At 38.1% G+C, this 23,152-nt stretch overlaps 3 protein-coding genes across 7 annotated transcripts in view; 1 reads left to right on the top strand and 2 right to left on the bottom strand.

Moving 5' to 3' along the window:
* Positions 1-10,432: 10,432 nt before the first annotated feature.
* Positions 10,433-11,623, bottom strand: LOC134678862 (uncharacterized protein CG16817-like). The gene is made up of 2 exons (XM_063537579.1): positions 11,490-11,623; positions 10,433-11,403 (listed from the first exon to the last, which is right to left on the bottom strand). Exon 2 carries the CDS (start codon positions 11,396-11,398, stop codon positions 10,925-10,927), a length of 474 nt encoding a protein of 157 aa, XP_063393649.1. The 5' UTR covers positions 11,399-11,403; positions 11,490-11,623; the 3' UTR covers positions 10,433-10,924.
* Positions 11,624-12,283: 660 nt separating this feature from the next.
* Positions 12,284-14,819, top strand: LOC134678864 (U7 snRNA-associated Sm-like protein LSm10). 5 transcript variants are annotated; one of them, XM_063537583.1, is made up of 5 exons: positions 12,284-12,318; positions 12,699-12,912; positions 13,058-13,217; positions 14,213-14,330; positions 14,614-14,819. In XM_063537583.1, the coding sequence occupies exons 3-5, from the start codon at positions 13,069-13,071 to the stop codon at positions 14,767-14,769; spliced, it is 423 nt and encodes a 140-aa protein (XP_063393653.1). In that variant the 5' UTR covers positions 12,284-12,318; positions 12,699-12,912; positions 13,058-13,068; the 3' UTR covers positions 14,770-14,819. The 5 variants fall into 5 exon arrangements, with proteins under 5 accessions (XP_063393653.1, XP_063393655.1, XP_063393654.1 ...); XM_063537584.1 differs by lacking the exon at positions 12,284-12,318 and adding an exon at positions 12,340-12,477 and having other exon boundaries at positions 12,699-12,883; XM_063537581.1 differs by lacking the exon at positions 12,284-12,318 and adding an exon at positions 12,340-12,477.
* Positions 14,820-15,380: 561 nt separating this feature from the next.
* The window catches only part of LOC134678853 (cryptochrome-1-like), a 30,446-nt gene continuing 22,674 nt past the window's right edge, over positions 15,381-23,152 (bottom strand). Inside the window, exons 4-10 of the mRNA XM_063537563.1 lie at positions 22,757-22,941; positions 20,812-20,983; positions 20,330-20,555; positions 19,720-19,860; positions 18,797-18,948; positions 17,472-17,674; positions 15,381-17,111 (exon numbers count right to left, since the gene is read on the bottom strand). Of these exons, the coding sequence (XP_063393633.1) occupies positions 16,801-17,111; positions 17,472-17,674; positions 18,797-18,948; positions 19,720-19,860; positions 20,330-20,555; positions 20,812-20,983; positions 22,757-22,941 (1,390 nt within the window). The 3' untranslated portion in view covers positions 15,381-16,800. The remainder of the gene's footprint in view (positions 17,112-17,471; positions 17,675-18,796; positions 18,949-19,719; positions 19,861-20,329; positions 20,556-20,811; positions 20,984-22,756; positions 22,942-23,152) is intronic.

The raw sequence follows: 23,152 nt of genomic DNA, 5'->3' as shown, positions 1-23,152 counted from the left end.
TAACAAGATTAAGACATTTTAGTTTCGTAAATGATTATTGTTCTCTTGTAATTCTTTCTTATAACTCATTTAAAACTTATATTCTTATATCGTACTTATAAGAGATTATCTGTAGTGTTAAGGTTTCCTGTTACACCGAAATATAGCTGTAATGCAGCTATTATGCACCTTATGTATTGCTTATACAGCTACTCTACAGCTCTAATAACGCCAAAGGCTGTATAATTTGGGCCCTTTTTTTACTTATAAGGGCTGTATAAGCGCTTATACAGCCTTTGTACAGCCTAACTGTACAGCTTATAGTATACAAATAAACTTTAATACAGCTTATATACAGCTTGCAATGCTACTTGGGCGGGAAAGCCGACTATCCGGCCTGATTTGTAGTCGGTGACTAGTCGGCAAAAATGGCCGATTAGTCGGCACTTTATAAATATGATCTTTTATACAAAGATCATAGGGTTGTCGTATGAAATATAGCCTTAGGATTATTTTTATATATTTTATTTTTCAGCATTATTAGAGTTAGACCAAGAAAAGTCTGCAGCGATTTTGATAGCCCACGCGATGCAAGTGTTATTTATACAAGTTTGACGTTTCAAATAACACTTGCACTGAGTGGGCTATCAAAAATGCAGCAGACTTTTCTTGGTCTAATTCTATTTATAGTTTGATGAATAGCGCTATTTTTAAGAGCATCTAAATCGAACTTAGACGAAACTAATGACCATTGAATGACCTGGCCGACTAGCCGACTAGTCGGCTGACTAATCGGCTATCCAAGCGCCGATTAGTCGGCTAGTCGGCCAAATCAATAGTCGGTACATCACTAATAAATACATATTTGGATTTTGCATAGAACTTGGCACTCATTTACATCTCCATTCTTTTTGCGGCGAAGCCCACAGCCAAGCATAAGTTTTGTATTGAACTTGGCTCTCCTTTTTTACATTTATGTTTTTGGTGGGATCTAGATTATACAGAAACCACTGGAATTGAACTTAAAACAGGTCTAATTTTATTAAATCATTTATTGAATACGTATCTCCACACTACAGAACACTTGTCTTATTCTGATCGATTCATATCCGTTTATTTATTTATTTTCCTATTACTGTACTGGTCCTCTAAGTCCGAACAGTATTCCTAACGTCTGCTCAAATTGCTGCTGCGGCGTCTTGAAACGGGTCGGCAACTGGAACTGCGACGGCTCCGACCACAACGCCGTTCACACATGTAAAGGTAGCATGTATACCCAAACAGCACTGTCAATAGAGCAGCTAACACCAACACTTGGCATTTGGGATCTTGCACACATGCGCTGGATATATTTGAGAAAGTACTAGTCTTGGAACATCTAGATGTTATAATGCTTGGTTTAATATCCACTTTTGACATTATACTACGGCGTTTCATTACTTTATCTTGTTAATCAACGCATCGACCTCTCCGTGGTGGACAGTTTCTATTTACAACATAATATACCAATGATATCAGCAGAGCCAAGAGACTAACTATCAAGACTATTTTGGCACATTCGTTGGAATCTCTACCGCCCTTAGACATTATACTGGCTGTTTTCTTTCTTGGAAGTCTTTTCATTAACGCACTTCCGCCGCAAGAAATGGACATATTTTCATATTGTTCCAGTTATTGTTACAGTTATTGTACTTAGGTACACAAATAAACCCGTGCCAATATGCTCAAAAAATCCATTAGATTGGTTATTAGGTAATGCATGCATAAAATTAGAGAAAAATACAAGGAGCTTAGGAATGCATACCTATTATTGTAAGAGTAACTCAATCTCAAATCCAGACATTATTTAGGTTGTTTTTTATTATTTCACGGCAAATTTCAACACAAGGCTTTTTACATTTTGACACAAAATCAGAATTGTCTCTTAAATTGTCACAGGTATACTTGACAATCAGAACAAAGAGAATGATTACTTATTTCGCCAGTATTTTTTTTTTGGATTTTAGCATTCTTCTGCCCGCGACTTCGTCTGCCTGGAATGACGGTGATGAGTGATTAACAACTACCCTCTAATATCCTTCCCCGGGTTTCATACTATCTCCATAACGAATTTCATCGGTTTATGTGTGAATGAAGAGGTAACAGGCAGACAGATACTTTCGTATTTATTGTTAAGAGCCTTTCAACGTGCACACTAGCGCCACAGCTAAATAATCGTGGTTATTAAAATTTAACGAAAGATATTGAAAAAACTAAAACTAGTCTGATGTATTCAAAAGGTATTTAAATACACAATACAGTACGTAGCGCTCCCTTTTTTTTCTCTTAATATCTTTCGTGAAACACCCAAAAAATATTTATTATATTTATTTATTAGAGATATATATATATATATATCTATATATATAAATGCAAGTGTCCTGACTGACTGACTGACTGATTCATCAACGCAGAGCCGAAACTACAAAAGCCAGAAAGTTGAAATTTGCACACCAGATGGCATTTATAAAGTGTACAAGAGATAAGAAGCGATTTTGAGATATTCAACCCTTAAGGGGGTTAAAAAGGGGATGAAAGTTTGTATGGGGTTAAAGTTTTCTTTTAAGCTAGGAATTTGAAACTTCGTAAAAAGATATATTATTAAAATACAAGGTAACTAATTTCAGCGTTTTTGAAAATTCATCCCCTAAGGTGGTGAAAAAGGGGTTGAAAGTTTGTATGGATATCAAAAAAAATTCAAGTGGTGGACTTGAATCTTTGTATTTAGAGATATTATTAGAAGACAGGAAAAGTAATTTCAGCGTTTTGTAAAATTCATCCCCTAACAGGGTTAAAAAGGGGTTGAAAATTTTAATCCATTACAAATGCTTTGAAACTTCGTAGAAAGGCATAATAGCCGATTACAAAAAAAAGTGATTGCAACGTTTTTGGAAATTCAACCCCTAAGGGGGTTAAAAAGGGGATGAAAGTTCGTCTTTGGGTGCAAATTTTATTTTAAGTTAGGAACTTGAAACTTTATAAAAAAGTATCAAATTCAAAGACAAGAAAACTAATTTCAGCGTTTTAGAAAATTCATCCCCCAAGGTGGTGAAAAAGGGGTTGAAAGTTTGTATGGATATCAAAAAAAATTTCGAGCGCGGGACTTGAATCTTTGTATTTGGGGATATTATTAGAAGAAAATAAAAGTAATTTCAGCGTTTTGTAAAATTCATCCCCTAACAGGGTTAAAAAGGGGATGAAAGTTTGTATGGGGTTAAAGTTTTCTTTTGAGCTACGAATTTGAAACTTCGTTAAAAGATATATTATTAAAATACAAGAAAACTAATTTCAGCGTTTTTTGAAAATTCAACCCCTAAGGTGGTGAAAAAGGGGTTGAAAGTTTGTATGGATTTCAAACATTTTTTCGAGTGTGGGACTTGAATCTTTGTATTTAGAGATATTATTAGAAGACAGGAAAAGTAATTTCAGCGTTTTGTAAAATTCATCCCCTAACAGGGTTAAAAAGGGGTTAAAAGTTTGAATCCATTACAAATGGTTTTGAAAATTCTTAGAAAGGCATAATAGCCGATTACAAAAAAAAAGTGATTGCAACGTTTTTGGAATTTCAACCCCTAAGGGGGTTAAAAAGGGGATGGAAGTTCGTCTGCGGGTGCTAATTTTATTTTAAGCAAGGAACTAAAAACTTTGTAAAAAGGTATTATATTAAAATACAGGAAACTATTTTCAGCGTTTTTGAAAATTCATCCTCTATGGTGGTGAAAACGGGGTTGAATGTTTGTATGGATATCATGCATTTTTTCGAGCGCGGGATTTGAATCTTTGTATTTGGGTTATTTGGGTATATTATTAGAAGACAATAAAAGTGATTTCAGCGATTTGTAAAATTCATCCCCTAACAGGGTTAAAATGGGGTTCAAAGTTTGAATCCATTACAAATGCTTTGAAACTTCTTAGAAAGACATAATAGCCGATTATAAAAAAAAGTAATTGCAACGTTTTTGGAAAATCAATCCCTTCATTCCCAAAAAGGGGATGAAAATTCGTCTTGGGGTGTAAATTTAACTTTAAGCTAGGAACTTTAACTTTTTGGAAAAAAGGTAATAAATTAAAAAACATGAAAACTAATTCAAGCATTTTTGAAAATCATCCCCCAAGGTGGTGAGAAAGGGGTTGAAAGTTTGTATGGAGATCAGATATTTTGTGAGTGCGGAATGCGGAACTTGAATCTTTGTATAAGGGCATAGGTTACCTACCTATTATGAGAATACAAGAAAAGTAATTTCAGCAACCAACATCAAAATCCACTTGACTTAAAACTTCATACAACTTGCTAAAAAAGAAAAGTACTTAATTTCAACATTGCTTGGATATGAAAATTATAGGTACTAAAGATGTAAAATGTTGAACATAAGATTCCACGCGGACGAAGTCGCGGGCAACAGCTAGTATATCTATACAGGGCGTCCCACGGCGATGCCACATGGAGGGAAAGTACCTTAAATATCATAGATAGCATATTTTGCTGAAAGAAGACTTCATTTTATTTTTAAAACTTAGTAAAGTTGCATTCATACTTTTTTATTTTTTTTTTGAAAAAAAATGTATGGAAAAAAATTATCGCGTCATTGGAGGAAAAGTACCTTAATTATTGTAAATGAACATCTTACTGAAAGAAGACATTATTTCTATTTAAAAAAACAAGTTGAATTGCATTTTAAATAATTTCATGGTTAAACCGGGAATCGAACCCGCTACACGAGAAAAAAAATACCTTGTACCAAAAAAATAATTCTCACATTGAAGCCTTTCGATCGGTATGACAAAGCTACAAGGTATTTTTTTTTCTCGTGTAGCGGGTTCGATTCCCGGTTTAACCATGAAATTATTTAAAATGCAATTCAACTTGTTTTTTTAAATCGAAATAATGTCTTCTTTCAGTAAGATGTTCATTTACAATAATTAAGGTACTTTTCCTCCAATGACGCGATAATTTTTTTCCATACATTTTTTTTTCAAAAAAATTAAAAAAGTATGAATGCAATTTAACTAAGTTTTAAAAATAAAATGAAGTCTTCTTTCAGCAAAATATGCTATCTATGATATTTAAGGTACTTTCCCTCCATGTGGCATCGCCGTGGGACGCCCTGTATATATAAATGCAAGTGTCCTGACTGACTGACTGATTCATCAACGCAGAGCCGAAACTACAAAAGCCAGAAAGTTGAAATTTGCACACCAGATTGCATTTATAAAGTGTACAAGAGATAAGACGCGATTTTGAGAAATTCAACCCCTAAGGGGGTTAAAAAGGGGATGAAAGTTAGTATGGGGTTAAAGTTTTCTTTTAAGCTAGGAATTTGAAACTTCGTAAAAAGATATATTACTAAAATACAAGAAAACTAATTTCAGCGTTTTTGAAAATTCATCCCCTGAGGTGGTAAAAAAGGGGTTGAAAGTTTGTATGGATATCAAATTTTTTTTCGAGTGGTGGACTTGAATCTTTGTATTTAGGGATATTATTAGAAGACAGGAAAAGTAATTTCAGCGTTTTGTAAAATTCATCCCCTAACAGGGTTAAAAAGGGGTTGAAAATTTTAATCCATTACAAATGCTTTGAAACTTCTTAAAAAGGCATAATAGCCTATTACAAAAAAAGTCATTGCAACGTTTTTGGAATTTCAACCCCTAAGAGGGCTAAAAAGGGGATGAAAGTTCGTCTGCGGGTGCAAATTTTATTTTAAGCAAGGAACTTGAAACTTTGTAAAAACGTTTTAAATTAAAATGCAAGGAAACTAATATCAGAGTTTTTGAAAATTCATCCCCTATGGTGGTGAAAACGGGGTTGAAAGTTTGTATGCATATCATACATTTTTTCGAGCGCGGGATTTGAATCTTTGTATTTGGGGATATTATTAGATGACAATAAAAGCGATTTCAGCGATTTGTAAAATTCATCCTCTAGCAGGGTTAAAATGGGGTTCAAAGTTTGAATCCATTACAAATGCTTTGAAACTTCTTAGAAAGACATATTAGCCGATTACAAAAAAAGTAATTGCAACGCTTTTGGAAATTCAAGCCCTAAGGGGGTTAAAAAGGGGATGAAAGTTCGTCTTGGGGTGTAAATTTAAATGAAATGACAAAACACGTCCCCATTCTTTATTCATGTTCTCCAACATATAACGAAACCAGTAGTTAATTATCAAATCTTGTGACTCCATTGGAGAAGCAAGGGAGAAGCAGGTTCCGATATGTTGACGCTTGGAGAGCGAAATGCCGACATTGCCGACTGAGGGGTCCGGGGTGCGATTTTATTATCGCAGTGCGCGCGGAGCCATACAACTGTAAAGCCTCCTCCACGCTCGTGCGCGAATGGGCTTAACGTAACGTAAAGCCCCCTCCAGACTATGCGCGTGAATCGCGGGCGAAGCCGCGAACGCGAGTGTAGAGTCGATTTCGCTGTCTGCGAAAATTCCGCCCGCTTCCGCTTCGCCCGCGATTCACGCGCATAGTCTGGAGGGGGCTTAACGTATGTGTTTATATGGCAGTGCGCGCATATGCGACAAAAAAGTCGCAGCGATTTTAAAATTGTGATTTGTCACATTTTTCCGCGACTGCTCGCGACGCGATTGTCGCAAAGTGAATTGCAGCATACGGAGTTGTATGGCGCCGCGCGCACTGCGATAATAAAATCGCACCCCGGACCTCAGTCGGCATTTCGCTCCCCAAGCGTCAACATATCGGAACGCTTCTCCAATGGAGTCACAAGATGAGACGCTAGATGTTGACCGTTTAATTATAGAAATAGAAGGAGATCACCTTTGTGGTATAAATACTCAAAGTCATACAGCGATTGCATATTGTTTCACGACAAGCGACTGGCCCCCTAGCCAAGGTTACAATCGCTATCGCTTCGACAACGAAAAGCATTATGAATCTCTATCACTCTTCCCCATTAGTGTGACAGTGACAGTTGCGTTTCGATCGCTACGGAGCGTTAGCGATTGGCATCTTGGCTACGCGGCCTGGTACGAAATCCATGTCGAGTCGAGAATGAACAAATCGTCGACTTTTCATCGCAGTGCGCGCAGTGAAATTTCTGCGATAAATTACAGCGCGATTCTAAAATCGTGTCGCAAAAATGAAAATCGTGGTGCGCGCTTGGCCTTACGGATAATAATAAAATAAAATAATTCAAGATGGCGGCCGTTTATTTCAATTTTGCCTACGATTCATATCAAGTGGCCTTCAGATTATTAGTTATAATTTGTGTATAATGCTTCGAGCAACACGGAAGGGAGGCGGCATTCGCACTATTTCCCCTCTGCCGAGGTACAAGATTAGCGCGTCAATTTAATCTACCGCGGGTAATAAAACTAGAGTCTGGCTAGCCAAAAATTGTTGACAGATATTTCGTTGTTGTATCACCAATTGTCTATGATTTGAAAAAAAGCTAAAAGTCAGTTGTCGATTTATGTCATTCATTCAAATTGTTTGCGGTTTTTATGGGGTTTATTTTAAATAATATTAATAATTTCTATGCTGAGTGAGGTTCACAAACTATTATTTAAGCTCGTAAATAATTACGACAATGTGCGAAGTCGACGTGTAGCGTTGTATAATGAAAAAGTGCAATGTTTACAACTTCTAACCAAATGTAAACAAAATACGAGGTTGGTGCTCTATAAATATTTTGATACTTTAAGTACTAGTTCTAACATTTGCCGATTACTTTGATTAAGTACGTGAATTTATTAATGCCTGAATCTCATAAATAGGACAAGTGTATAAAGAAACGGATAAATTAAAAGTTCTGAAAAATATCTATAAAATCTAAATATTGGAACGTAAACATGTGTGTTTGTCGTTGACTGTACTTTAAATAGTGGTAGAAATTATGTGAGCTGACTTTGAGTGCACTTAAACGTTTATTTAGCTTATTTCCTTAGGTACCTTATTTGTGCACAGAATATCAAAGATATTGTCTAGTATCAAAACTATAATTCCTACTACACAAAGTGTGACCAGCCCAAGATTTTTTGAATTTCCCGCCAATAATTTAGGTAAAATTTCAGTAGCCAGACTCTAGTTGCACTTGGATTTTCCACTAGACCGAGTCCAGACGCGCGCGTGAACACTGCTGGCCAAAAATGCCTGTTTGCTCGGTTTTTTGTTATAAAAAGAGGTCGGGGACATCAAATTTACAAAAAGAAAGTGTTACATTTCACATGTAATATTTTTTTTTACATATCAGACGTTAAATTACATTTAAATACAATTATTATATTTTAGTCTCAAGTAATTGTTGGATTTATCGATTTTGCTCGCTCAGTACAAATTGCGGATCGGTCGAGCGACAAATCCGACTTCTCATCTCTCAGAATACAATGACATACTTCAACGAAAATGTGTTAGTGTGCGTGTTGTGACACTAGTCACTCGTCCGTACACAAAAAGAGATCGAGGTTTGCAAGATTTGTCTTTGACGTGTGTCATTTTCTATGTATTTGTGTCGTCATTACAGATTGGATTTTGTATGTAAGTGTGTGAGAAATGCGACTGTGTGCACCTTTCCCCCCGCGAAAAATGGCAGAAAGATTTGTACGGCGAGATATCGCTTGGGCCCCTCCCTTCCGACATGTCGGAAGCCGGTGTTGCTCGAAGGTATAATGTTACCATTGAATTCAAAAATCGACCAATAGCATGTCGAACCATGCTCAGTGTAGGGGTACCGTAAGTTATTCCCACTAGTTATCACCAAGTTCTTACCAGTGGTAACTACTGGGAATTTTTTTCCCAACTGTAATGGTAGGTGGGAAAAAAAATCCCAATTGTTACCACTGGTAAGAACTTGGTGGTAACTAGTGGGAATAACCGTACCGTAGTTACCATTGTGTCAGAATAGGATGAACCTTAGAGAATATAACCAAACGGAGACGCCTTGTCTGTAATTGTAGGCATAAAACAGTCTGCCGATTATTTTTTGCTGTGCCCCTCACGTCAAATGTATACGCATGCCTCCGTGAGGGACAATACATACGCAATGCGACACTATGATTGGTCGTATTTATCTTTTGCCCACCATAATCCATACTAAATTTACGGTGGGGAACAAATAAAATCTGAGACTGTGACAAGGACAAACAATTTTTCGCTGCTACTCCTACTGAAAGATTCATAAACATAAGATTATCCTGTTTGGTCACTTCCCCCCACCTTTCATGCCAGATCCAGTTATATACTGCACTGCCAACACTGCACGTTTGACGGATTTGAGAATTTTAATTAGAGAAGCAGGCTTAGAATGCATAATAAAACTTATGATAACACTTTTAGTTTAATAAGTAGGTACAGTCGCCATCAGATATATAGGAGCGCCCAAGGTGTTCACAATATCTGAACCCACACTTTAATGCCTTGACAATAGAGGCGTGTTCAGATATTTGTGAGCGCCTTGACCGCTCCGATATATCTAATGGCGACTATACCTCATCATCATATCAGCCTATATACGTCCCACTGCTGAGCACAGGCCTCCTCTCATGCGCGAGAGGGCTTGGGCTATAGTCCCCACGCTAGCCCAATGCGGATTGGGGACTTCACATACACCTTTGAATTTCTTCGCAGATGTATGCAGGTTTCCTCACGATGTTTTCCTTCACCGAAAAGCTAGTGGTAAATATCAAATGATATTTCGCACATACGTTCCGAAAAACTCATTGGTACGAGCCAGGATTTGAACCCGCGACCTCCGGATTGAAAGTCAGACGTCATATCCACTCGGCTACCACTGCTTATCTAGACTATACCTATTAAACTAAAAATGACCAAAAAATTTAGGACTGAAAAAATAACTAAGTATTCTAAAACAAAGTATTTTTATTACAGGAATACTTAAAAATAAGAAAAGTTAAACATAGTATAAAAAAAAAATAAGCCCGTTCCAACAGGAATTTGGAGAAACTCACTTTTCAACAGTTGAGTATTGTCAGCACCAGGTCCAGGATTATGGCTTGGATTTAATGAGATAATGCAATGCAACTGATATAATAGCATTCATGGATATTATGGTAATGTTGTCCAACATAATCAAACTTGTCAAATAAAACAATATAACATTTGTAATAAAAGTTTATAGTGAAAATTACAGATACCAAAATGAGCAAGTTAACAAACACCAAAATGAGCAAGTTAACTAAAACGTAACATCCTTTAAACAATTTTGAATATGGCTTTAAGGATTAGAGTAAATGTATGGACATGAACAGTCAGCAGCAGTTGTGTGTAGTTGGACTTAATTGCTAGTCTACAGTGTCTTCCACCAGGGAAGGAGGGATCCTTTCTATACCTAGAGAATATAACCAACGGAGTGGTAATTAACAGGCGTTCCCCTCTGTCGAAAATAGGCGGCCAATGGTCAACGACATGTCAACCACATGTATGGACTGACGTTTATCTGACATGGCTATGTTTACGTTATGTATACATTTGATGTGCCCCTCCCCCGCAAAAAACGGCAGACTATTTTGTACCGAAAATTATAGACATGGCGTCTCCGTTTGTTATGTCCTCTAAGTTTCTATAAGAAAAATCAACTTCCAGAAATGTTAAGCTGATGTTTGCAAAAGAAAATAATCAAATTGGACTAGTCTGTATCCTCTAAATTTAATTTGAATGTTTATACATAAAATAAAACTTATAAATAACAAGTCATCAAGTCATCATTGTTCACGAAAAACAAATGATAAATAAAAAGTGGCCCAACCTCTACACTCAACTAAAAACTTGATTCAAACCACTCATTTCATGAAAATACTTTTGCCAAATTACTATTTAAGGCTAATCATAGAATAGCTACCACACTATTATTCATATAAAAGCACAAACATTAATAATGCACTTCTAAATGTCTAAAGAGTTTTACATGACTATGGAGATTCAAGAATGTCTATTCTATATCAGGAAGATCCTCTTCCTCAGCAGAACTGGAGTCATCCTTTTCAAGTTCATCCCCAAATGGACCTAATTTGTTTGAAAACATGTCATTCATGTCAAGCATGTCATCGTCACTTTCATCCTCCTCCTGCCAGCGATTGAAGTCCACCTTTAGCCAGTGATGCTTCTTCTTGTCACTCGTTAGTGTGGGCCAAAATGACTCGTCAGTCTTTTCTTTCATTAACACGAGCTCAATGTATCTGCCTTTGTTGACTTGTGTGCTTTTCTCGGGGTCTATTTCGGCATACAAGGGTATTTCAACTTGAAGTAGTTTGCGGTCTGGAGCACATATTCCTCTAAACGAAACCGATTTCTTTTCAATTTTTATATCCGGTTTTTCACATTCAACATTAAATGTCAAAAAAACACGAGTGCTTCTCTGAGCCCATGAAACCGATGGTGGAGTAACGATTGTTTCCGAAGTCATAATAACTGAAATGACAATAATTATTATTAGTCACTTAACCCGTATTGTAATTAGATACACATAACTACAACATGGGCTTTTTAATACTTACAGTGGTTAAATAATAGCTTGTTTGCGATATCGGCACGTTGCTACACAGTCAGCAGCTATCTACAGGAAACCTAAGAAAACCAATTATGTTTTTAATCATGCACTAATCATGGAATAGAATCACGTCACGTCAACGAAGGCGATGTCGTATGTCTAATTGTATTGTCTATGGAAGGTAGAGATGTCATATTCAGTGTGACCAGTACAATACTCAAAATATTTTATTTTAAGGGTTAGTGCAGACGTGATAAAACATCTATAGCCCGCTCCACACTCATGCGCGAAACGCGAGTGTGGAGTCAAGATCGCACCCGGCACCGTAACAGACTACCGCACCGCGACCTCGGTACGCTGCACCCATTAAAGTGGTAACACACTACCGCACCGCACCAAGGTCATTGTGCGACGCACCCATAAGTAAGAGCGAGAAAGCGATATCTCTTTCTCGCTCTTACTTATTGGTGCGTCGCACAATGACCTTGGTGCGGTGCGATAGTGTGTTACGATCTTTAAGTGAGAGCAAGAAAGATAGACCAAGGTTGCGGTGCAAGTCTGCTGTCGGTCGCCATACGTGCAAAGGACACAGCTATGTTCTAACATAGCTAGAAAGATATATTTTGATCGCACCAAGGACGCGATTCGGTGCGGTAGTCTGTTACGGCTTTTAAGTGAAAGTCAAAAAATGACACTGTCAAGTCATCAAGTCAAGAGCAGTCAAGAGAAGTAATGTTTGTCATATTTGTTTCGAGCACGCGCTGATTGCGCTGATCGGTGAATACAAATTATACAACTTAAATTATTATAATTGTTATTTAAAATAGCGATCCATCGTAAGTCGCCGGTAAATTTACAACTTAAATCTTGTGCTTTCTTGATCTTAGCGCATATACATACACAAAGATTTGTTAATTGAGTTGATCGAAGCCAAGATTTGGCACCTGGTACTCTTTCTTTAAAGATAAGCTTATTATAGTGCCTCATAAAGTTTGGTACGTTATTAATATGACTATATCCAATAGAACTTTAGTTCAAATTGCTGCCTGGGGTGGCATAATAGTGAGCACTACAGGATTTTATCTACAACACCGGTTAATTGACAAGGTCCGAGACTATGAGTATTATAGAAACGCACTGAAGACCTTGAGAACTCATGCCGGGGCTGTATACTATTTAGGAGAACCGATTAAAGACAAACGTTTTAAAATTACAGACCCAGAAAATAATTTCGCAGATGACAAATCTGCTAGATTTAAAATTCCTGTGTCGGGTCCAAAAGATAGAGGAACATACAGTTTTTGGGCTGAAAAAACCAATGACAAATGGAAACTAACTCGTGCTGAACTTGAATTGAAATCAAAACCAGATTCCAAGTTGGTGATATTGAAATAAGTAAAGGTGGTTAGATTTTCCAGATTTCTAATAAGGTAGTAATAGTCAAAGTTGTATTAAATTTGTGTAACTATGTAAATGTTTATTTATTTTGTTTCATATAGTTATTTTCCCTTTGTTTAGGCATATTACTCCATTTGAGAATCAGCTATCATTTAGTTATTGGCAATGATTTTTCAGGAAAGAACACAATGTTGAAGCATTTTGTTGGGACAGCGAAAGAGCAGTTTTTTTATCACAATACTTTACTTTGTCTGGTAAAAGCTCTTGAGGGGCAAAACATAACAGTAGATTTGCGACATGATAGCCATGTCTGTGGAGAGGTCATCTTAGTTGATGGGTATGTTTTATTTTACAAGTATGTTTTCATGTTTTGGGTAATTCCACATAAATAGGGACATGATGAGGCAAAAATTAACTTGCAAGATAGCAACACTTTTTGTATTCATAATTTGCTTTGAAGGTGGAAGTATGTTTTTAACCTTTTGAACGCCACAGACGGCAATTGACGTCAACGCAAAATCGTGACAACGACGCCTAAGACGGCATTTGACGTAAATTGCTTTTTAACACTTTGACTACTAAGAACCCGCCTGGTAGGCACTCTTAATGTTTGCTCAGATGCCAGACAACCCGCCCAGCGGGTTGTTTTGTACGCAGATATAGACGACCGGTTTCTGGGGTAGTGCGCCGTTTTTTGCCCAGTTGCGAAAGTGTTAATGAATATCTACTGAAAAACACCCAAGTTTTAGATTGGCATTATTTATTCACAAAACTAAATTTTACCCCCGTGGCGTCAGTGGCACGGCAAATGAATACGCATTTGGCGTCCAAAAGGTTAAAACCATTTGGAATGAATTTAGTGCAAAATTACTCATTTGTCGTTTTTACAATTGAAAATCTATCTTATAATTATACAAACATACAGGAGAGTAATGTTCATTAGATTGTAATACCAAGACACTCAAAGTTGTTTAACACTTTCGCAACCGGGCAAAAAACGGCGCACTACCCCAGAAACCGGTCGTCTATATCTGCATAGAAAACAACCCGCTGGGCAGGTTGTCCGGCATCTGAGCAAACATTACGAGTGCCTACCAGGCGGGTTCTCGGTAGTCAGTGTTAATGAAGAAACTAAGCGTTTTTGTTTCAGAGGTTTCTATGTCTGCTTCCTGTTTTCTGATTGATTCTGTCTGATTCGTAATCTGTCCATGCAATTTTGCAGTTTGCTGTACCATTCCTCTGAGCTTGTGTGCAGAAAGACATATGTGACGTGTAATGACTTTAGGTACCTACATCAATGTGCTATTTGTTCATGTAGATATTGTGTTTTAGGTACATGAACATTTCTTTTGGAACAGCAATTTTCGTTGACGCTAAAGGCAATGAGTTCGCCTATGACAATCTGTTCATACAGGGACGCAACATCAGATACGTCCACATTCCCGAAAATGTGAGTATAGTTAGTATTATGTTCTATATTATGTGCCTTTCGGTGCTGAGCTATATAGGCTGAAGCATCTGAGTAGGGGCACCATCTAGATGTCTTCTTTCACAAGGTATGTATTACACTTACCTAAGTACCTCGTGCACTATATAAATTACTTCACTAGCCCTTTTACCTCACATTCATTCGAAAATTCTCTATTTTCGGTCCTTCGTTATTGGAATGTTGATACGCATAATGATGTCTTATAATAACTTTATGATACCTAACTATTAAACATTTACACCAGATGGCGGCAAGGGATACTATTAAAACGGAATTATTAAAAGTAGCCCCAAAACCTAGAAATCAAAATGAGCAAGTACGAAAATCTAGAAAAGCCAAGAAAGCGCTCAAGCTTCACATGGAAACCGTGGCCAGACTGCAAGACACTAAGGACTGCTGATGCAGTCATCTTTAGATAGGTTCTTCATTTGTATTTATGTCACTACTTGTACAAACTTAACTCATTATCACCATGCTTACATCATTTTTATATGAAAGAAATAAAATAGTGACAAAGTATACTTTGTTTGAAATTTTATCCTGCATGCTCTATAGCAATATTATAAAAAATAAAAAGTTAAATACACCCTTGATCCACCAGACTGAAAAAGCAACTCAGAAAAGTTGTTGAATGGACCCCAATCCAATATCCAAACATATCAAAAATACTGTGAGCTGTAGACCTCGCGACCATAGCTTAATACTGAATAAATGTATGGCTCCGGCTGACAAAAAAATCGTTATCTGTCTCTATCGCTTGAATACGCATGAGTGAAAAGACTTTCAAACAGGAAAGGATAGTCGCACTTTGTTGTTGGCGTGTTGTCTTAACTCTTAAGTATGTTTCGGAGCCACTCAATTCGCTCGCGACCCCAATAGTATAGGGAAATATATTAAATAGGACAGGTTGTTCCGGTGCTAATGGCGTATGTTTTAAGTTATGAACAATAAATTATACTGCACTTACATTAATATATAGTATATATATATATATATATATTAAACAAGAGATACATTTTAACATTTATTTGTAGATAATTTCTTACTTTCCTAACGCCAATTACATAAAAATAAGTGAAATATGAGACACATACAAAATTGTATATAATATAAAGTTTCGCAGGTGAGACGGCGTTAGGCCCATTTACATGGTGCGATTTTCTCGCCTCGAACGCACGATTATCGTAGCACGAGAAAAAATATAGTATCATGTAAACTAAACATACGATATCGTACTAGAAGGAGCGATAATCGCCTCGCCTTTGCTGATTGGATGTCTCCGTGTAAACAAAATTTTAATGCGAGAATCGCATTTCGAGATTTTCGAGTTCATATTTGTTGGTCCCAATTTTATGCGTTTTTTGGGACATTTAAAATGTTTTATTAATAGCCAAAACGCACAATATTTTTCTTTTCATACAGTGTATTTTGTGATGTTTGACCATAGGTACTCTGAGGGGTGAATTATGTAGGTCATACTGAACAGCTTTTACTGTGGAGTGTGGAGCTCGAAATCGCGAAAAACAAATCTGCTTGTTCCATAGAAAACATTGACGTATTATAACTCTTCGAAATTTATGACAAACTACCTACCTACTATGGAGTAGGTAAAAGTTCTTTTGTATGACCTACATAACTATGTATTCACCCCTCAGAGTATAGTCAGATATATCAGGTATCACAGAAACACCTTGTAGGTATACTTATATGTTGTCGTTCCCGGCAACTTATTTTTTCGTAAAAGCAACGTCACGTTACTTCAGCCAAGAGCCAATATTAAACTACTCGTAAATGCTACTTAAAATATATTAAAATTAAAAATAATGAGGAAAACAAGAAATATTTACTAAGAATATTGACAATATACTGAAAAGATTAGTAACTAATCACGTAAGTTGACAGGTAAAACTCGTACGAAAATCGGTCCGCACCGATTCGTGCGATACTCGCACGTACGTGAAAAAATGTCATACGAGAACCAGTTTAGACGAGTCGAGAAATAGTATGCAAATATCTCCCTAGAACGCAGCTCCCCGTGTAAACTATTTCGCCTGGCGATAATCGCCATTCGAGTATCGCATGACATAATCGTAGGCGAGTTTTTATTTCTCGCATGAGTTAAAACATTTTTATTCGATAATCGCCTGACGATTATTGCATACGATAATGTCATACGATTTCTCGCCCCAAAACGTGCGAGAAACTCGCACCATGTAAATGGGCCTTTTTTTAAAAATCAATATGGTATACATCTGAGCGACTGACAGAATTCGGACTGCCAGTCTATCCTCATCATGTTACTAATTGCCGATTACAGCAACAATTTGCTCTTCTATCAAGTATACACCTGACTCTGTTGGCATTTCAATTTGTATTCGGCACGTAACATTTTTGATTTTTGGGCAACATCGCACGTTTGCGCTGTGACAGCTCATTGAGTTCTGCCGTCTGCTACATTCTCGTGGTTCACATTAGTGTTTTGTACTATAGGCACAATAACGATTTCTTTGAAGGTCGGCTTTTTAGGCGAGTCAACCTTTTGGGGCCGCAGAGCCCTATTCGTGTCATTATAGTTCGGAATTTCCTTGTACGTTTTTTCTTGTTGAGTTTGCGAGTTTTGCGGGTCAGGAGACTTGCTGCACAGGTAGTTCGACTGGTTGATGCTTGCGATTATAGAAGAAGGGCTTGGCGACGACAGTACCGCGTTAGGTCTCTGGACACTGTTTGGATTCAGGATATTACCTTTGTGGAAAAGAAACACCATACATTATTCGCAAATTCACGTCAAATTAAAAGTTTTAAAGCCCTGTCGGGGCCGTATGTGTCGAAGGCCGTTGACACCGAAAGTCGTTTAGAAAGGATTTGACGATTAGCATGGATTACAATCACAACAAAATTATTCATTAGTCAGAGTTATCTGCTAATGATATCCTTCGACATGTTCAAATACTACCTAAAAGAAGTAGTTTCGTGAGCCATCAGCACGAAGCTCGCTTATCTTTATTTTTCTTCCTCGTGTCCACATGACCGAGGGTCGCGTCCACATGGGGTCGTCGTTTCATCACGTTTACAATAGTTTTTAAAATATAACAAGTCCCTTACCATGTGGTGAGTATTTAGCAAGCTGGGCGTACACCTGCTTAATGCGCTCGATATTAATCTTGGAGGCTTTGCTGTGGTCCACCATGGGTAGCGGATAGTCGCGGCCCACAATGCAGTTGGCGGCGATCTGCACGGCCTCGGGCGCGAGCCACGGCTCGTGGATGTACTGCGTCGGGATCTTCTTTAATACTGGAATGTATTTTCTGAAACGCACAAACTACCTATAAATGTCGAGTTCATCGGAATGGTTCGAACGTAGACATATCGCTGGCCCAATATTACAGGTTTCTATGTTACATTTTCAACATAGGTACCTAGTTGAAATTCGACTTAATGTCATAATGACAATGTTCAAATTTCAGTTCGATAAAAGTGAAACATAGAACCCTGTAACACTGGCCCAGCGATATCCCCGGCAAGTCCGGCAACAGGCTTTAGGTTAGTTTTCGGTCATATCGTCTCAGATATCGGTGAATATGGTATCAATGGATTCAGTGGACTGGATGTCTTTCGATAAATGGGAATCAGACTGTACAACATACTGGACGATGAAATTAAGCTAGCTCCTAGCGATGCAATATTTGTCCGCAAACTAAAAACCGTCCTACTAGAAATGGCTTGCTATACCATTGACGAGTTCTTCGATGGCCACGGGTCATTGGCTCAATCGCTTACCTACTGAATTATATTGGAATATATTTAATAAAATGTTATTATTAATTGTAATGTTTTGTAATGTTTTATGTAAGATAATTGTAAATAAGATGACTTGTAAATGTAAATATTTACCAATAAATATCATATCATATCATATATCATATCATATCATATCATATCGATACCTCCCTTAAGGGAGGTATGAGAGGCCGTGTCCGCCATCCGGCTGCGACGGCTGTTGCAGGTCGCTCAAATATATGAGATGACAAACGCGAAAGTGATGGGGGTAGTTGCTGTGACGTCATAAAGTCGGCAGTACAAACATTTTTATTTTTTTAAACATTACATGTGGGGTACCAAATGAAATGGATTTGTGAGTAGATCACAAATATATAACATACTGTAACATTAGTACTACTGTCGGCTTGATTGATTTATAATATCCATGCCAAATTGCTGCTAAAGATCACCGAGCAAAGCCGCGGACGGACATGACGAAACTATAATAAGGGTTCCTAGTTAGTTGAATACGCAACCCAAAGAGAGAGTTAGTTTTGTCATTCCACTGTTCTATTTTATTAGAATTTTCGTCCCAAAGAACGATACCGACTAATTTTTCAGTATCGAGAACGGTACATGAGTATACTTGGAGACAGTGGACCCATTACCTGATAAAGTCTCCGTTGGGGTCGGACTTGCGCCCGAAGCGCACGGGGCAGTAGCAGTGGAAGAACTGCTGGAAGAAGGAGGAGCACGACAGCCACATCCACATGCCGGCGTTCACCGACCAGTCCGCGTCCAGCAGCAGCTCGTCGAACACCTGCAAGCGCGACTCTGCTCTATAACACCGGCGCCGAAAACACACAATCCCCAGAGTCCCCAGACATTACCTCTGCAAATTGAACAGGAGCTAGTGCCATAACACGGTCTTTGTAGGTTTTTTTAAACGCGAAGGATACGGTCACATTCAATTGTTTTTCATTCCAGGCCATTATGTTTCAGACCTTCTTCTTCCTGGCGTTATCCCGGCATTTTGCCGCGGCTCATGGGAGCCTGGGGTCCGCTTGACAACTAATTTGACGTAGGCACTAGTTTTTACGAAAGCGACTGCCATCTGACCTTCCAACCCAGAGGGGAAACTAGGCCTTATTGGGATTAGTCCGGTTTCCTCACGATGTTTTCCTTCACCGAAAAGCGACTGGCAAATATCAAATGATATTTCGTACATAAGTTCCGAAAAACTCATTGGTACGGGCCGGGGTTTGAACCCGCGACCTCCGGATTGAAAGTCCCACGCTCTTACCGCTAGGCCACCAGCGCTATATTGATGTTTCAGACCAATCCTTTTTTAACAAAAATAACTTGAATCCCAGGACATACCTGTATTTGAAGCTTATAATATCATTATAATAGACACAAACTACCATAAAATATTATTATGATATAAAAATATAGGTTTGATTTATCGGTACATTACAAGAAGAAGAGGGTAAGGTTTCGAGAATTTTCATTCGCGCCAAGGTTAGTGGCAAAATTGTTTCATAACAATAGGCATGAAAAGTTAAGAGATTGATGTATTGGATAGTCTTGCCTTCATGCCCTCCTCCCATGAGATCCAGAGGTCCCCTCTCGTGAGGAAGCAGGCGACGGCGTGCCGCGCCAGGTGGTGTATCCAGCCCTCGTCGCGCAACTGTATCATGATAGCGTCGATCCAAGGGTATCCAGTTTGTCCCTGCAATTTACATGAGATGATATTAAACTTCTAAGGTAAACGTGTCAGACTTCCACTAAAAGTACCAATCCCTACATGTTTACTATTCGATTGAAGATTGTCATCTCATATATATAAGCTACTAGCTTGGCTAGGAGTTATTGCTTGATGCATAATTGCATATCTTATATCGATATAACTTTTCTATTATTATGCATTTTCGTATCAGAACGCAACATGCACCACGTTTATTACTCATAAGCAACATTATGTCACGAGTAATAAATGTAAAAGTACAACTTACTTTCAAATAAAAAGAATATCAATTTAACTACGACACACGTAGTTATTACAAATATGTCCAAACTGCAATAATATCTGGGAGTTTCTCTAAAGTAGCCCACAGAACATTTCTAACAATAGCAGATCTTTAGGACAGTTCACAAATGAAAACGGTACTATAATTTATTTTGGTATAAAATGTATTTACATTTGCCCACTTCGCTAGGGCATCTTGGTTTTTCTCCCAGGGTATTTGTACACATATGGGGTTTCCTTCCATTCGGTCAAAATTGGGGTTTCGAGTCGCTGCACAATAAAAGAATTCTCTCCACAGAATCTGCCCGTGAAGGGACAGTGGCGGCCGCACTTGTTTGATTCTTTTATATAATTCTGTCAGTTGATAATAAAATAGCCTTGTCGATAAACATCCAAATCTGAAAAAGACATAATAGTTACTTAAGAAACAATGTGATAACGCAATACTCGCTACTAGATAGGTTACAATTACTACGGCCGCGGCACACGCATCGGACGCATCGCACGCAACAGATTGCGACGCTTACCTTTGGTAATTAACAGTACACAGTCGAATTCAAATAGCTATTTACATATTTCGCCTCACAAATGAGGAATAAGCAAAAGAATAAACATCAATTTGACGTCGACTTTACAACCAGAAAAGTGAAATACCTTAAATACGGTGACAAGCCGGTCTGGCTTGCTAGCAGGGACTGTGGCGTCATCTTTGGTCTCCCGAATGAAGCGACCCACGCTTTCCGTTCTAAATGCCTTTCTAGTCTTGTTAAAGCCTCGCTCTCTCCGCCTACCCACACCGGCGGTTTTAGCCCCTCTGTTTCAAAACCTGTAAGTTTAAGATAGATTAAGTTAAACCCCAACCCCCTTAGTACAGTCATTATATCCAAAAAACCGACCCTACCCGTGAATAATTAGTTCTTGGATTTTTTTTTCGTAGATCCCTCGGGGGGGGGTCACTGGGAGTGTAAATTCAAAAAGTAGGCTGAATCAGGCTCCTGCGTATATTCGAAAAATGTTTTTTTTTTCCAAAAAACGGTTTTTCTTCAATAACTCGGCCATTTTTGATTTTACAGTAAAACCGTAAGGACAAAAACTGTAGGAAATTTGATTCTCTACAAGTTAGTCCAGTCATTATATCCAAAAAACCGTCCCTTCCCGTGAATAATCAGTTCTTGGATTTTTTTTTCGTACGCCCCTCGGGGGAATCACTGGGAGTGTAAATTCAAAAAGTAGACTGAATCAGGGTCCTGTGTATATTCGAAAAACGGTTTTTCTTGAATAACTCGGTCATTTTTGATTTTTACAGTAAAACCGTGAGGACAAAAATTTTAGAAAATTTGATTCTCTACAAGTTTGGTCCTCACAATTTTTCTTCTAGGATCGATAGTTTGGAAATAAAATTTGAAAAAAGCGACTAATTCAAAATATATTCAACATCTCGTTTATTTGCAACTTTACGACATAAATGAAGAGGACTAAACTTGTAGAGAATCAAATTTTGAACAATTTTGGTTCCCACCTTTTTTCCCTCAAAATCGATATTTTAGAAATTAAACCTGAAAAACGCGACAAATTCAAAACATTATCATTATCTCCTATGTTCTACGCTTTACGGCATAAATGAAGGGAAACAAACTTGTAGAGAATCAAATTTTCTAAAATTTTTGTCCTCACGGTTTTACTGTAAAATCAAAAATGACCGAGTTATTCAAGAAAAACCGTTTTTTGAATATACACAAGACCCTGATTCAGTCTACTTTTTGAATTTACACTCCCAGTGATTCCCCCGAGGGACGTACAAAAAAAAATCCAAGAACTGATTATTCACGGGAAGGGTCGGTTTTTTGGATATAATGACTGGACTAACTTGTAGAGAATCAAATTTCCTACAATTTTTGTCCTCACGGTTTTACTGTAAAATCAAAAATGGCCGAGTTATTGAAGAAAAACCGTTTTTTCGAAAAAAAAACATTTTTCGAATATACGCAGGAGCCTGATTCAGCCTACTTTTTGAATTTACACTCCCAGTGACCCCCCCGAGGGACCTACGAAAAAAAAATCCAAGAACTAATTATTCACGGGTCAAAATCTATAATGACTGTACTACCTTATTCATAAACATTTACTAAAGTTGACAAGCCGATAATAAACGTTTGTCCTACTACTATAAACGCCCGCGTTTCATGATCTGCCTCGGAATATCAAACCCTACTTATTTGATATGATATGCCTAAACGTCGCCAGGGAAATCGTCAAGCGTTGAGGTTTGAACGATTTGGCTGGTAGTCGTTAGTCAGATCATGAAATGGTGGCGTTTCATTATATGTCTAGGAATATCTCGATATGCCCGATTTTACGATCTGCCGCCGACATGGACTTGAATGAACCTGTTTTGGACGACACCAGCGGCTAGTTAGCCGCGCCGTCCGCCGCGTGCGTCCAGTCAGCGGTCCAAATCCGGCACCAAACTGTCTCTGTTTAGCGGCTAAACTTTAGCCCAAGGGTTGACTGGTAGTAGAGAATACCTTAAGTCGTCAAGTTCGCCATTTGTACTCTTGGTAGATTGTGCAATAAAGTTAGAAACAAATATTGTCCCTACCTAGTTCCTCGAGTGTGGGCACGCCGAAGCGCTCGTCATGGTCGTCCGAGATGGGCGTGACGGTCCCTTTGAAGAGCTGCGGCGTTATGGTCGGCTCGGCGGCGGGCGGCGGCGGCATGCTGGCTATCAGCGCTTGGAACTGGTGGTACGTCAACGGCGCCTTACCACCATTCCTTTCGATAATCCTGAAATCGTGTAATCATTTGACATAAGGCAATCGTAGGTCAATTTCTTTTCATTTCACCTAGGTACAGCCACCTGCAATAATATGTTACACTTCGAAGTTCGCAAAAACATGTGATACGCTTTTATGGCTCTATAAATAAGATCGTATCAGATATTTTTGCGGCCTTCGTTGTGTAACATATTATTGCAGGTGACTGTACTTTATTTACT

The sequence above is a fragment of the Cydia fagiglandana genome, chromosome Z (assembly GCF_963556715.1).
Source record: "Cydia fagiglandana chromosome Z, ilCydFagi1.1, whole genome shotgun sequence".
Classification (NCBI taxonomy): Eukaryota; Metazoa; Arthropoda; class Insecta; order Lepidoptera; family Tortricidae; genus Cydia; species Cydia fagiglandana.
This window is presented reverse-complemented; position numbering and strand designations above follow the sequence as displayed.